The sequence below is a fragment of the Cotesia glomerata genome, linkage group LG10 (assembly GCF_020080835.1).
Source record: "Cotesia glomerata isolate CgM1 linkage group LG10, MPM_Cglom_v2.3, whole genome shotgun sequence".
NCBI classification, from domain to species: Eukaryota; Metazoa; Arthropoda; class Insecta; order Hymenoptera; family Braconidae; genus Cotesia; species Cotesia glomerata.
Genome location: NC_058167.1, coordinates 15,838,423 through 15,853,074, shown reverse-complemented (window position 1 = coordinate 15,853,074; position 14,652 = coordinate 15,838,423). Strand labels below are relative to the sequence as shown.

The following is a 14,652-nucleotide window of genomic DNA, read 5'->3' as shown; positions in this document are numbered from 1 at the left end:
AAAAATATATGAAAATGCATGTAGGTACTCAAATGAAAGCTCTTGATGAGTGTAACATCGGAATGAGCTTATACCTTTAAAAATGTCAATTGTTAAAAAAGTACAGTGCAATTTAACATTAGTTATTATTTAATAAAGCAAAATTTTATTTATTTATATTTCACAAGTCACGGCAGTCACATGGTGACTGCAAGGTTGCTAGTTTTACAATAATTAACCTAATATAGATGTATATTATATATATTTAATTTTAATATTTAATTTATTGGTGATCTGGCATTAGATCGTCCATCAACCTGGTTTATTTGCCTTCAATACTATATACAGTAATCTACTGGCCTTGATAACATGACAGAGCGTTAGTCGTTTATCCATTTGTACACGCAATCTATTATTTAGTTTTATAAAGTCAGAAGAGCTAAAAGTAAATATTTATAGTAGAGAAATAAAAGACAAAAAACAAATGTAATGTGAAGTTATCTGTTTAGTTTTAACACGTGTTTATTAATAATAAATTAATGAATGAATTTAAATAAAGTTTTTGACAATAATACCAATGAAACTGTTATTCCGATGGAAGAAATACCCGGGACTCACAATAGCCAAGAACAAAAACCCAAAGAAGACAATGTGAGTAAAAGAAGTAATAAAAACGTACCGATAAATCGCCGTCCGTCATTTTTTCTCGAAGCGGGCAACAGATTAGTGCCTAGACCTGTGTACGGATCAGACGACGTTCAACTGTACGCTAAGAGGAACAGACGAAGCAGGCTTGAAGATGATCCCGAGGACTACATGGATGTTTATGACACTATCTTCGACGGACACGGGCGTCCGTCTATTAATTCTGGATCAGTTGTTGGTTCTGTGTTTGACGTTAATGTTTATCAACAGAAGAAAACTTTGGCCCAAGGTATGATGGACCTCGCTTTGATATCCGCAAACGCCAATCAGCTTCGCTATGTCATGCAGTACACCAACCATCCTTTTCATTATCTTTCTTTGGCTATGATTGTACTGAGCTTGCTACTCCAAGTTGTTGTTGGCATTGGGCTCATCTGGAACAGCAGATATGATGTTAAAGAAGACGAACAAATTCCTAAAGCTAACAAAACAAATAATTGGACAGTCGTTGGTATTTTTCTTGTTACTATTTTAAATGTATTTATTTCTTCTTTTGGTATTACGGATCCAGATTCTGAAGTTGGAATTGATCTTCCTTTCAAAGACACCGATAAAGATACAATTGTCTTGAGAAATAATAATAATGTTACTTCAGTAATAACATAACTTCAAAAAATTGTATAAAAGTATACATATTTTGAAACCAAGTGTTAAATTGTTAATAATAATTGTGTATTTAATTATCAACTAAGTTATTTAAATATAAAATGAATGTTTATATTTTTTGTAATAAAAATATTTCTTAAAATTAATTTTACAAATTTATTGAATATATTTTTTTTATTTATTATAAATGAATTAATCATTGAAAAATTATTATTTTAAATGTTATTATTTCTTCTTTCGGTATTATGGATCCAGATTCTGAAGTTGGAGTTGATCTTCCCTTTAAAGACACTGATCAAGATACAATTGTCTTGAGAAATAATAATAATGTTACTTCAGTAATAACTTCAAAAGATTGTATAAAAGTAAACATATTTTGAAACCAAGTATTAAATTGTGTATTTAATTATTAACCAAGTTATTTAAATATAAAATTAATGTTTATATTTTTTGTAATAAAAATATATTTCTTAAAATTAAGTTTACAAATTTAATGATTTTATTTTTTAATGAAAATAAATTTAGCAGATATTAAACAATTTTTTTTAACAAATAAATTATGGCAAAAGAAAATAAGAAAAAAAATTGGCATGTAGAAATTTAAAAAAATAAAAAATGCAATTTTTTAAAAATGATTTTTTGGAACAAATTTATTTGTTAAAAAAATTAAAGAATTCTCTAATGACTGCTAACTTTAATGTCATTATTTTTTATTGATTATAAATGAAGTAATTATTTTAAATGTATTTTTCTTTCGCGGTATTTTAAAGCCATCTGGTGGCAAATTTTGAAATTAAAAAGGATAATAAATTTACACTTAACCTAAAACACCAATACTGTCAGAAAAATATTAATTTAAATGCAACATGGTAAATGTTATTAAAGGAATTTTAGTAGAATGGTAAGTGTGGAATTATTAATTAAATTTTAAGCTGATCTGTCATTCCAAGTAGTCTAGTTCTTCTGGAATACGAAACTGTTTGTTGAGAGTCTCTGTATTTATATCGAACTTGTTTTTACACCAGCTTTGGATTGCAAAAATATTATCCGTCCACGTATTTGCTGCTTCTTTATATTTCTAAAATAATAAATCAATAAAATGAGAAATATTAAACCAGGTAATTATATTAATTTTAAAGTTACCTCAGTTTTTTGGGATAATTGTTCAATCACTTCAGGATCATACTCGCTGAATTTGGCGACCTGTGACTTCAATTCGGCTTCTTTGGCTTTTAGCTGCTCCAATTGCTCCAGCACTTGTTTGATTTCTTCAATATTTGTTTTTTCTTCCTAACAATTACATTTGCTCTTATTAATTTTAAATGAAAATTAATTTAGCAGATATTTTAGAATTTTTTTAACAAATAAATTATAGCAAAAAAAAATTGGCATGAAGAAATTAAAATCCAATTTTTTGGAAAAAATGTATTTGTTAAAAAAAACTTAAAAAATGGTCATTAATTTTAAATAAATTAAAAGTACCTTTTGTTTTTGTAATTCAGCGTCTAGTTTTTGTAGCTTGAATTCTGCTGCAACGATATTTTTTCCCGTCTCCGCAATTCTTTTCTCGATTGTCGTAATATTTTCTCTGTAAACAAAAATAATTACATTTAAAATTCAGTGTTAAAAAATAAAATACCCAAACTTACCCAGGAAAAGCCCAAAAATAAATAGCAGATCCGATTTTGTCTGATTGAACAATCCCATCATCAACTAGAGCTTGAACAATATCCTTGACCGACTGCACAACGATTCCTTTTTCCTTGGGCGCTATTTTTTCTAATTCTTTTAATGTGAAAAATTCCCTTTTTTCATAAAATAATTGCAGCATACGTGAGCGTTTTTCATCCAAGCTCACTCGCTTCGTCGCCATGTTAAATTAATTTTATAATTAAATTTATATTTTCCAGTGATCCTGCTATGAAACAGTTCCTCTTACACTTGGACGACACTCAAGCTCTGGGAAAAAAATTTATCATTCAAGACTTGGATGAAAATCATTTATTCATATCAGCAGATATTATTGAAACTCTACAAGCTAAAGTTGATGACCTTATGGATCAGATTTCTTTTCCTTTAGCAGACAAAGGAACCTAAGCATTTAATTAACTGTTTTTATTATAAGTATTAATATTTAGTTGATAATTTAAATACTACACTAAGCTAAAATGAAAATGGCCGGTAGAGAATCTGGTAGAATTAAGGATGCTTATCAAAAGCGAATGCTTGATGAAGCTGCGCGTAAAAGAAGGCAAAGAAAAGCTTTAGAAGCTTTGGAGCAAGATAATTTTCATGATGACCCTCATGCAGATCTTGGTAAATATTTTTATTTAATAATAATAATAGTGTTAAAATATGATACTAAAGTTAGCCGACGTTTTTAATTTTTTGATTTTTTTTTTTAATAATTAAATTAGAACAAAAAAATATTTTTAAAAAATTGCACTTACAATTTTTCAAGTTTTTAACAGACAATTTTTTTTTCTTTTTTTTGTAGTCATTTTTTCAATAAAATAAAAAAAAATTTTTTTAATTTTTAAATGTCGGCTAACTTAATTTTCATTGTTAAAATATGAAAATTAAGTTTGCCGACATTTAAAAATTTTTTTTTTTCATTGAAAAAATTATTACAAAAAAATAAAAAAAAAATCATTTGTGTAAAACTTGAAAAACTGAAAGTGTAATTTTTAAAAAATATTTTTTTCTAATTTTTTCAATAGAAAAAAATTAAAAACGTTGGCTAATTTTAGTATTATTGATGAAAATTAAGTTAGCCGACATCTAAAAATATTAAAATTTTTTTTATCAAAAAAATTATTAAAAAAAATTTTCATTTATAAAAAACTTGAAAAACTATACGTGCAATTGTAAAAAAAAAGAATTATTTAGTTCGAATTTAATAATTAAAAAAAAAATTAATAATGTCGGCTAACTTTAGTATTATTATTATTGTTAAAATAAATAATTCTGGATAAAATTTATTTAAAATAACTCTTTCAGTTATGAGCAAAAAAGTCCCCAAGTTCCAAGAGTCTTTGGAAGGTCGCGGAGCATCCAGAAGGAAAAAAACTCGCTCTGCAGAATACTACAAGCAGCGCTATCGCAAGACTTTTGCTCAATTAGTAGAAGAGGACGCAAACAATAATCCGAACCCGCCGAATTACTCTTCAGCTCAAGCACCGCCTTCCAAGTTCTCTGAAAGACATTTCTGTGCAGTTTGTGGTTTTCCAAGTAATTACACATGTATTCCATGCGGAGCTAGATACTGTAGTGTAAAATGTCTGGGTACGCATTTAGATACGCGTTGTCTTAAATGGACAGCATGAAATTTGTTCGACATTCATATTAAATATTACAACAATTTTTTAATAAATCATAATACAGTTAAAGTAAGGAAATCATGCAGTAATTTTTATTTTAATAAAACAATACCTTTTATGCTGGCTTGTCAATATAACGTAAACAGCTGACAAATGTGTGGTTAGTTTTTACTGAATGAAACGTAAGTAGAAAAAGGCGCGTGTTTTTGTTTGGATTTCGGATAACTACCGCCATCTTTGATCTCATATTTATTTATGTTTATTTATATATTTATCACAACAATCGTGTATTTATAATAATGATAAAAGAATAATATTTTTAAATTAACAATAAATATGTGTGTTGCTATTGATAATAAATGGACAAAAGAAATAATTAAGTGTCATTTTATAAATATATTCTCAGAAGTATAAATTAGTTGAAATGTTAATTAACCTCGTGTAGATAAGGAACGAATTAGTACATAGAGTGTAAAGAGCGATATATATATATCTATATAATAATAATAAAGTATTTTATAATAATAAGATTGTCATTGAAAATGGGCTTCAGCGGTAATGAGTCAGTTGATTTAAGATGATAACAACATACTTTTTAGTGGCTTACTCTAGACCGTTTATTTTGTTGGCGTATGGAATCTAATAGTCGCTCCTATAACCTTAAATTTTATTTTTAATTATTTATTTATGTAAGTTTTATTTTGATTTCATTTTTTTACTATCTATTCATGTGTTTTTTTATTAAAAAGAAAAAATAATAATCACTGTACTTATATTTTTTTTTTTCAGTCAAATTGTGAATGCGGTTTCGGTACTTGATTTTAAAATTTTATAAAGATGGAAATGTTGCATATGGATCACATGTTCGATGACGATGATGATGTTTTTCATCTGGAGGAAGAGCTTAGTATTGTTGAAGAAGATGGACAAGTTAAATTACCTAGAGGATTGCAATTATTGGAGTCACAAGTTGCTGGTCATTCCTATGATTTTAATCATGGAATTATTGGTAATTTTATTGATCATTTATTTATTTATTTTATGACATTAAAGTTAGCAGTCACTTGACCATTTTTTAATTTTTTTTTAATAAATAAATTTGCTCCAAAAAATTATTTTATAAAATTTGATTTTTTATTTTTTTTATTTTCTAAATGTCAATTTTTTTTTCTCATTTTCTTTGACATAATTTATTTGTTAAAAAAGTTCTTAAAATTATAGAATATCTGCTAAATTAATTTTCATATTTATTTTGTAAAAATTTAAATATTGGTATTTAATTATTTATTTCTTTATTTTTGAAGGAATGCTCAAGAAAAATGGACACATTTACAAGCCTGGAATTAAAGAAGATTTGTTTGAAAGAGAAAAGAGCTTTTATGAGAAAATAAAAACATCAGATAATGAAGTCTACAAAGCTTTAGCGAGATTAACTCCCGAGTATGTTGGCTCTGGTGAATTTATTTTCATGAAAAAACGTAAGTTATTTCAGTATTTGTTTATACATTTGGAGTAACTTTAGCCTTCATGGTAATGTGCTCCGTTACGACCTTCGAGATTTTTTGCTTGGACTTTTTACTAGTTTCTTTGAATTTTATACTGAAAAAAAAATTATCATTGTCAAATTGTACCGATTGACCGTAAATAATTAATTATTATTAATTATCAAATATTTACAGCTCTTAAGTTTTTGATTCTGCAAGATATTACCGAGGGAATGATAGAACCTTGTGTAATGGACATTAAAATTGGGAAACGTACTTGGGACCCTCTCGCAGGTCCAGCTAAAAAATTGAAAGAAGATTTCAAGTACAAAGAAATGAAGCAGACTCATTCATTTTGTATTCCCGGCTTTCAGTATTATGATGTAATGAATGGTGTTTTACATAAGTTTGACAAAAATTATGGGAAAAAAATGAAACCTGACTCTATTTTCGAAGGTAATTTATTCACTATAACTTAAAATAATCATCGATATATTCAAGAAAATAAATAAAATTTTGTCTTCGGGATATTTATAGGATAAAATGAATTTTTTAACGGGTATATCTTTATCATAAATTGGGTTTGATACTTTTTCAACAATAGTCATTTATGATTTAAATAGTAAACTAGCAACCTTACAGTCACTATGTGACTGCCGTGACTTGTGAACTACAAATAAATAAAATTTTGCTTTATTAAATAATAACTAATGTTAAATTGCACTGTAATTTCTTAAATATTGACATTTTTAAAGATATAAGCTCATCCCGATGTTACACTCATCAAGAGCTTTCATTTGAGTACCCACATGCATTTTTGATATATTTTTCATATATACATATATATAATATATATAAATATATGAAAAATTGATGTGGGTACTCAAATGAAAGGTCTTGATGAGTGTAACATCGGGATGAGCTTATATCTTTAAAAATGTCAATAGTTCAAAAGATACAAGATCATTTCTTAATTATGTTAAATTGCACTGTGCTTTCTTAACTATTGACAATTTTAAAGATATAAGCTCATCCCGATGTTACACTCATCAAGAGCTTTCATTTGAGTACCCACATGCATTTTTGATATATTTTTCATATATACATTTATATATATATATAAATATATGAAAAATTGATGTGGGTACTCAAATGAAAAGTCTTGATGAGTGTAACATCGGGATGAGCTTATATCTTTAAAAATGTCAATAGTTCACGAGATACAAGGTCATTTCTTAATTATGTATCTTGAGAGCATTTTCGAATGTAACCTAAATACTTATCATCATAAATTGACTATTGGTGAGAATGATATAAAACTGGACACAAAATTTTACTTATTCTCTTAATAATACAGATTATTAACGAGCTAATTGATAAAATTAATTTTATTTTCAGTTTTACGTTCATTTTGTAACATTACCTCAGGACACTTGTGCAGATGCTTAGTCGTTCAAATTTTAGCTTCTTTATGGGAAATACTGTCATTCTTCCGTTTTCAAACTGACTTACGTTTTTACTCAAGCTCAATATTAATCGCCTACGATACTAAGCGTTTGAAAAAATTAATTGCCAAAGAATCTGCTGATGAATGCAATGGAAGACTGTATGAGTTGAACCCACGGGTTGGCTCACCGATGGTCCTCTCATCACCGTCTCACAGCGCGTATTCCAGCGGATTCAATTCTCCTAGATGTATGTCTCCATTATCTTTAAGCCCTGCGTCGAATCAATTTTTGAAAATAAATGGAAAAAGCACTCTTGAAAAATCCAGCTCTGATCACTCAATCAATGGAAGCAACCGCTTTCTTAATATCGATAATAATAATGTTAAACTTTGCCGTACTCATTCGTTTGATAACAACTTTGAACGCGATATGATAGAAATGAAGGATGGTTACGCTGATTTACTAGATCAACTTACTAATAAATTGCACCGCAATTGGGTGCGTGTTAAAATGATCGATTTCACTCATGTTTTTCCTACCGAAGTACACGAAGTCGACCGTAATTACCTGCAGGGCCTTGAGACGCTAATTAAAATTTTTGAGTCGTTTTTGATGTGTTCAAACGATGAAATTAGTTTGAAAAAGTAAAAGTTAAATTAACAATTACTTACCGAAGACTGTGTTCATATACTAATAATTGATAAAATATTTATATTTCATTTTAAACTACAGAATATATTGTAATAAAATAAAGTTTTTTCAGATTCAATTTTAAAATTATTGTTTTTTTTTTTTTTATTGCTAAAAACCTTCGCTCCTTATTTTAATTAAATTATTTATACTTCATAAAAAATTTTCATTTTCGTTAATATCTTCTTGGAAAATAAAAGAAAAATTGAGACGTATGAGTAACATAAGTTAAATTGAATTAAGCGTGATCGAAAAGGTCTTGAACTGAATGGGTTTTTTTTTTTTATGACTAAGAGAACTGCGGATTTTTCTTCGGTTCTCTAGATTTCTCGAGAACTGTCGTGGTAAACATTTTTTTCTGAACGTGAATTCACGTGGGAGGTTCTGATGAAGATGAATTTAACGTGAAGTTTTTTATCTATGAGTTTTTTTTCGTCCAGCAGTTTAATCTAGATGGTTTCTGTATAATATTTTTAAAGAAATAGGAAATTCTTCTCTACAGTTACTTTATTTAATGATTTAAGGCTTTTCAAGGTTTTATATCATTCTCAACAATGGTTAATTTTTTATGATAAGTATTTAGGCTACATTCGGAAATTATCTATCTCAAGATAGATAATTAAAAAATGACCTTGTATCTCGTGAACTATTGATATTTTTCAAGATATAAGCTCATCAATTTTTCATATATTTTATATATGTATATATGAAAAATATATCAAAAATGCATGTGGGTACTCAAATGAAAGCTCTTGATGAGTGTAACATCAGGATGAGCTTATATCTTAAAAAATGTCAATAATTAAGAAATAACATTGTATCTTGAGAACTATTGACATTTTTAAAGATATATGCTCATCCGGATGGTACACTCATCAAGACCTTTCATTTGAGTACCCACATCAATTTTTTATATATTTTATATATTTATATATATTATATACATGTATATATGAAAAATATATCAAAAATGCATATGGGTACTCAAATAAAAGCTCTTGATGAGTGTAACATCGAGATGAGCTTATATCTTAAAAAATGTCAATAATTAAGAAATGACATTGTATCTTGTGAACTATTGACATTTTTAAAGATATAAGCTCATCTTAATGTTAGACTCATCAAGACCTTTCATTTGAGTACCCACATCAATTTTTCATATATTTATATATATGTATATATGAAAAATATATCAAAAATTCATGTGAGTACTCAAACGAAAGCTCTTGATAAGTGTAACATCGGGATGAGCTTATATCTTTAAAAATGTCAATAGTTCAGAAAGTACAGTGCAATTTAACAAAAGTCTTTGATTTTTTGAAATATCATATTCCGAAGCAAATGAAAAATAAAATTTCTTAAATAAACTTATCAGCTATAAAATAAATAACTACTAAAAAGAAAAAAGTATTTTAAATTTCACTTTAATTAAATTCTATCATAAATATTTTACATCATTAGTGTGAATTTCAACTGACAGAATAATCGTTGATAATTCATAACATTTATTATAGTATAATATTTATATTTATATATTTATATATTTATATTTTATGTTCACAATCGCCTATACAGTTATTTTCACAATTCATAATTATTATTTCAATAATCAATTACGTTATTTTTGTTTAGTTACATTTCATTTTGCTAATTCAACACTTTCGCATAGTAAATAACATTATACATGCCATTTTTTAGATTTGTCTATTAGATTTAATAAGAAATCGTCGCGACAAGCAATAAAAAAAAACGGCATCGTATATGTATTGGCGCCTGGTGTAAAATCGGGCGTTAAACGTTTACGTCGCCCTTTTATTGATAATTTGTCGGTGTTGAAATAAAGAAAGAAAGATAAAAATAAAAGGAAACAATAAAACTATATATCAATATACACTATCCATGTATTTATATGAACATATATGTATGTAGTGAAGACAAGAGAGTTATAAGTAAGGCAGAACCGGGTGTGTTACAATAAAATAGGGTGAGAGTGAAAAATACCCTTTACAAATGAAATTGCCCGATTCATTCGTGACTCAATCAATTGAGTTTCGTGCAAGCAATTGCCATGAACGTTTCTTGATACCGCGTTAAATTGGATCAAGCTTACACGATCCTTATGACAACCAATTGACTCGAATAAACCACCAGTTACCAGTTGTTAAACTAAAAAAAGTATTATCTTTCTTTCTTTCCCATATCCTTTACTTCAACAAACTCGTGAAATAGCAATCACAAAAAATATACTTAAAAATACGCAATTACTTTATTTTTAAAAATAATAATATAGTAGATAGTGCAATTTAAAATGATCTAGCTTCAGTTTTAATTAATATCATATTTTATAGCGAAAAAAATTTTTAAAACTTCAATATTTTGTTTTACAAACTGATAAAATTTTGGGAAGAAATAAAATATTGGTGTTTTAAAATTTTTAAGACTTATTTTTTTTAAAACTGCAATATTTTGTTTTACAAACTAATAAAATTTTAAGAAGAAATAAAATATACAAAATATTGATGTTTTAAAATTTTTAAGACACATTTTTTTTTAAAACTACAATACTTTGTTTTACAAACTGATAAAATTTTAAGAAGAAATAAAATAAATAAAATATTGATGTTTTAAAATTTTAAGACACATTTTACTGAAGTTAGAGCATTTTTAAAGCACCTAGAATTATTATAGATGATAGCTTTAAACATGTTAATTCTCATTCATTATAGTTATTTATTATTTTTTTTTTATTACTTTTCGTTAATAATCACAGACGTCCGCCAAACGTAGTAGTAGGCCTCGAAATTCTATCTACGCAAACGCTACGTGGCCTAATTAATATCTAGGAAGATGATAGTTAATAGAAACAATAAAAATTAAATTATAATAATTGATTAATTGATTAATAAATCAATAGTTATTAAATAATTGGTAGATAATTCAAAGTTAAATAATTAATATTGATCGAGCGAATACACTGGGAGAGTTATTATAACATTACAGTCTATCGAAGAGTATCAAGCGCATTTTAATAGTTTTGTTCGTTTATCTAAATTTAAACTGCTGTTTTAGTAATTGTATGCAGATGTTAATTACAACTGTCTTTGAAATAAAAAACTTTAATAATAAAATAGTTATAAATGAATTGAAGTCAGTCATCAGCAATAAAAACAAATGTGCGTATTAGTGAATTTAAAAAGACAGTTGTAGTTGATTTCAACGCGAGGAGCACTGGGAGACTTTAACGAGGCCGCGCGTGGACGAGGTCACACCCCATTCGCACCACAATAATAAAACAGACTGTTCTTTTTATTATTATTATCAACATCATCATCATCATCGTCATTAATATTTTTTTCTTCTCTCAAGCTCAGCGCTTGGATAAATTACGAGCTCTCGATTTCAATCTCAAATTTATCGTTAAACGTTTTACAATTTAATAACTAATATATAATATTATTAATAATAATATATAATCAATAAATCATGAATAATTAATTAATTAATTAATAGTATTTAATACAATATATTTATATAAATACGGCACACATCTTTTCTATGTACAATCTCTTAGCTATTTCTTCAGTTTCTTCAATAAACTTCACACAACACTACAAACAGTCGCTCAACTCATTCAATTGAGAATTATTCTCATTACAATCACGTCAAGATTCTTGCTCTCGTGAGAACGAGAATTGAGCCAGAGAAAGACGAGAGAAGAGTGGAAAGGTCGAGGACCTTAAATTTCGGCAGACGACAAAAGCCGATCCAACGTTTATCATTTCGTCCCACGTTATAGTTACTCTTTCTTTGTCTTCTTATACTTAATCTTCACCATCGCCGTCTTTATATTTTTGTTTTGTTATTCGTCTTCTTCATCATTATCATCACGGCCAGCATCCGTTGAGTGATCACGCATCGTCCTAATCTAACTAATACACTCACACACTTTACTTTTTTTTTCTTCCATTCACCACTCGGTTTAACAATTACAATCAACTATTTTAGTCTACAGTACTTTGTTATTAATATCAATAAATAATTCAATTGGTTTTAATTTTAACGAGATTATAAATTTTTTACGGCCTAACGAAAATTACATATTCCAATATTGTTTCTATTTTATTTTAAATATACCTTTGCTTCTGTTTTATTTCTTAAAGTTAATTTATATACTACGTATACATTAAACGTCTGGTAAAATATAAATTTTAATAATAAAAACGGCTGGTAAATGTCTAGCTACTACAGTTCACTGGTAATTTTATATTTAATACAAATTAAATATGACAGAAGACTTTGCTTTAGAGTTCGTTGACGCATTTGTTTAATTTAGTCACATACACATGACACACATTTATATTTATATTTATATTATTTTATATATATATATTCAGCAAGAATATTCTGTACAACTATTATATATTTATATATATATATATGTGATCCTAAAAAAGCTTATGACGCGCGGCACACCGGTATAAATTTTTAAAAGGCACCGTTTATTTTTTAAATAATTATTATAATTAAAATAATATCAATAATATTGAATATTGTTAAAAAAAATTTTTTTCATTTATATAAACAATAGAAAAAGGCAAACGCCGTAGGCCGACGCGCCGGCACGCCGCACAAGTTTAAAAACTACAAGCATTTATTTATATATATCCATTAAACTAGTAGCAAATAATAAATAGAATTTAATTGAAGTGACATAATAAATATAAAAAAAATAGCCCAGAGAGCAATATATAATATATAACACTTGAGCATTATTTAGTCTCACATTAACACGATAATTGAAAAAAAGTAAGCATGAAACACGTATGTAATGATATACATGACTTTGTATTCTATTTATAAACTTATTAATTAATAGTTTATATTACGGGTTACTTATTGTGGTAAAAGATAAAAACAAGAGTAAAAAAAGGAATTTAATATGAAGGTAGTAACGACGCCGGCCTTTTTCGTCTTGCAGCTGCTAATGCTTTCACGCGTCCCGCAGCGAGACTAATATGACCAACACAGCAAGGTCATGTGTTTATAAAAAACCAAAACAAAAACACAACTGTTTTTATTAAAAAATATTTAAATTATAAAAGATGAAAACTCTGTTGGACACGCGATTGGCATTTTGGCAGTTAACTTTGAGATATGGTATACATTATATCACCCGACGAATGCTGGGTTAAGACTTTCTGAGTTACGCTCGATTATTATGTTTGCGTGTACGTATATGTATGCATTACATCCTACTATTATAATTATTATTAATATTATTGTTACTGCTATTATTATTATTATTATTATTATTAGTATTATTACACGTATATGTATAGGGATGCGGTATATAATAATATAAGATGATAATGGAGAGTTTGAATCGAGGAATCATGACATTAAAGTTAGCAGTCAGTAGAGAATTTTTTAATTTTTTTTTAACAAAAAATTTTGTTCAAAAAAATTATTTTTAAAAAATTGCATTTTTAATTTTTTAAAATTTCTACATGTCAATTTTTTAAATATTTTTTTTTTTGACATAATTAATTTGTTAAAAAAAATTTTTAAAATTATTAAATATCTGCTAAATTTATTATCCTCAAGGAATCTTATGTACGCATAATGTAATGGGCAGTAAACGATTACTTTCATCGTTTATTTCTCAACTTGAATTCCTTCCTCTCTCTCATTTAATTTTTTTCTCTTATTTTATTAAGCCTTTTTTGATCACCCAGTTGCAATGTAAGAAAAAAAGGGCGAATCTTTCTTTCCAATTCCTCCATTGCTTCTCAAGCCTTTTTTCTCTGACACTCTCGGTCTATTCATTCGCACACATTTATATTCATCCATCATTCCAGTTTTTTAATCTTTTTTACGCTACCGTACTGGGAGGATTGTCAATAACCCTCTAGGCACCGCAGACAGCAAGACTGCTGAGAAGCAGCACTATAAAATCGAGCCTGATTACTGGGAAACTGCTGGATGGCACCTCGTTCGACTTGCTCTGGTCATTTGTGCCCGGCGAATCTGAAAAATCAAAAACATGAGCAGGGGTGATAATCAGTATCACGTGTAGCGAACCAATTTGTGGTGAAAGATCGATAGATTTAATTAAGTAAGAAGCTGTAAATGTGTAGTTACATGTCGTGGTGGGACCCATTCCCGAGCCAGAGGCTTCTTCGTCATCGTTATCGCCTACATCCTCGTCATCGATATCTCCATCATCATTCTTTCCCCAAGCAGGCCGGGCGCCGCTTCCCGAACCGTCTAGCGCCTCGTCAGCCAGCAAAACTCCACTATCAGGCGCTGATGCCAACTGCGATTGGACCACCTGTTAAGCGTCATCATCGTTATATATCATTCTTGTCAATAACATTTTTATAAATTTTATATGTTAATTTAAAAGAGCGGTTGATAGTT

At 27.9% G+C, this 14,652-nt stretch overlaps 6 protein-coding genes across 6 annotated transcripts in view; 4 read left to right on the top strand and 2 right to left on the bottom strand.

The window, feature by feature from the left end:
• Nucleotides 1–211: 211 nt before the first annotated feature.
• LOC123272941 lies at nt 212–1,341 on the top strand. Its single transcript, XM_044739969.1, has one exon. The coding sequence runs from the start codon at nt 523–525 to the stop codon at nt 1,288–1,290; it is 768 nt and encodes a 255-aa protein (XP_044595904.1). The 5' UTR covers nt 212–522; the 3' UTR covers nt 1,291–1,341.
• A 745-nt stretch (nt 1,342–2,086) lies between these two features.
• Nucleotides 2,087–3,609, top strand: LOC123272944 (general transcription factor IIH subunit 5). Its single transcript, XM_044739973.1, has 2 exons — nt 2,087–2,191; nt 3,201–3,609. The coding sequence occupies exons 1-2, from the start codon at nt 2,157–2,159 to the stop codon at nt 3,385–3,387; spliced, it is 222 nt and encodes a 73-aa protein (XP_044595908.1). The 5' UTR covers nt 2,087–2,156; the 3' UTR covers nt 3,388–3,609.
• LOC123272942 (meiotic nuclear division protein 1 homolog) lies at nt 2,170–4,844 on the bottom strand. Its single transcript, XM_044739970.1, has 5 exons — nt 4,723–4,844; nt 2,940–3,249; nt 2,773–2,878; nt 2,434–2,580; nt 2,170–2,368 (listed from the first exon to the last, which is right to left on the bottom strand). Exons 2-5 carry the CDS (start codon nt 3,161–3,163, stop codon nt 2,231–2,233), a joined length of 615 nt encoding a protein of 204 aa, XP_044595905.1. The 5' UTR covers nt 3,164–3,249; nt 4,723–4,844; the 3' UTR covers nt 2,170–2,230.
• On the top strand, nt 3,459–4,688 carry LOC123272943 (zinc finger HIT domain-containing protein 1). The gene is made up of 2 exons (XM_044739972.1): nt 3,459–3,606; nt 4,291–4,688. Exons 1-2 carry the CDS (start codon nt 3,459–3,461, stop codon nt 4,614–4,616), a joined length of 474 nt encoding a protein of 157 aa, XP_044595907.1. The 3' UTR covers nt 4,617–4,688.
• A 93-nt stretch (nt 4,845–4,937) lies between the features above and the next one.
• On the top strand, nt 4,938–8,319 carry LOC123272939 (inositol polyphosphate multikinase). Its single transcript, XM_044739967.1, has 5 exons — nt 4,938–5,299; nt 5,400–5,619; nt 5,915–6,088; nt 6,290–6,550; nt 7,493–8,319. The coding sequence occupies exons 2-5, from the start codon at nt 5,448–5,450 to the stop codon at nt 8,188–8,190; spliced, it is 1,305 nt and encodes a 434-aa protein (XP_044595902.1). The 5' UTR covers nt 4,938–5,299; nt 5,400–5,447; the 3' UTR covers nt 8,191–8,319.
• A 5,474-nt stretch (nt 8,320–13,793) lies between these two features.
• The window catches only part of LOC123272565 (division abnormally delayed protein), a 55,877-nt gene continuing 55,018 nt past the window's right edge, over nt 13,794–14,652 (bottom strand). The window contains exons 7-8 of the mRNA XM_044739440.1: nt 14,374–14,563; nt 13,794–14,259 (exon numbers count right to left, since the gene is read on the bottom strand). Of these exons, the coding sequence (XP_044595375.1) occupies nt 14,141–14,259; nt 14,374–14,563 (309 nt within the window). The 3' untranslated portion in view covers nt 13,794–14,140. The remainder of the gene's footprint in view (nt 14,260–14,373; nt 14,564–14,652) is intronic.

Excerpts from the sequence above, each read along its gene's own strand:
- LOC123272939 (XM_044739967.1), top strand. The coding sequence starts at position 5,448 with ATGGAAATGTTGCATATGGATCACATGTTCGATGACGATGATGATGTT. Across the intron at positions 5,620-5,914 it reads TTTTAATCATGGAATTATTG|GAATGCTCAAGAAAAATGGA; the intron begins GTAATTTTATTG and ends TTATTTTTGAAG. Across the intron at positions 6,551-7,492 it reads ACCTGACTCTATTTTCGAAG|TTTTACGTTCATTTTGTAAC; the intron begins GTAATTTATTCA and ends TTTTATTTTCAG.
- LOC123272942 (XM_044739970.1), bottom strand. The coding sequence starts at position 3,163 with ATGGCGACGAAGCGAGTGAGCTTGGATGAAAAACGCTCACGTATGCTG. Across the intron at positions 2,581-2,772 it reads CTGAATTACAAAAACAAAAG|GAAGAAAAAACAAATATTGA; the intron begins GTACTTTTAATT and ends TGTAATTGTTAG. Across the intron at positions 2,369-2,433 it reads AATTATCCCAAAAAACTGAG|AAATATAAAGAAGCAGCAAA; the intron begins GTAACTTTAAAA and ends TTATTATTTTAG.
- LOC123272941 (XM_044739969.1), top strand. The coding sequence starts at position 523 with ATGAATTTAAATAAAGTTTTTGACAATAATACCAATGAAACTGTTATT.
- LOC123272944 (XM_044739973.1), top strand. The coding sequence starts at position 2,157 with ATGGTAAATGTTATTAAAGGAATTTTAGTAGAATG. Across the intron at positions 2,192-3,200 it reads AAAGGAATTTTAGTAGAATG|TGATCCTGCTATGAAACAGT; the intron begins GTAAGTGTGGAA and ends TATATTTTCCAG.
- LOC123272943 (XM_044739972.1), top strand. The coding sequence starts at position 3,459 with ATGAAAATGGCCGGTAGAGAATCTGGTAGAATTAAGGATGCTTATCAA. Across the intron at positions 3,607-4,290 it reads TGACCCTCATGCAGATCTTG|TTATGAGCAAAAAAGTCCCC; the intron begins GTAAATATTTTT and ends TAACTCTTTCAG.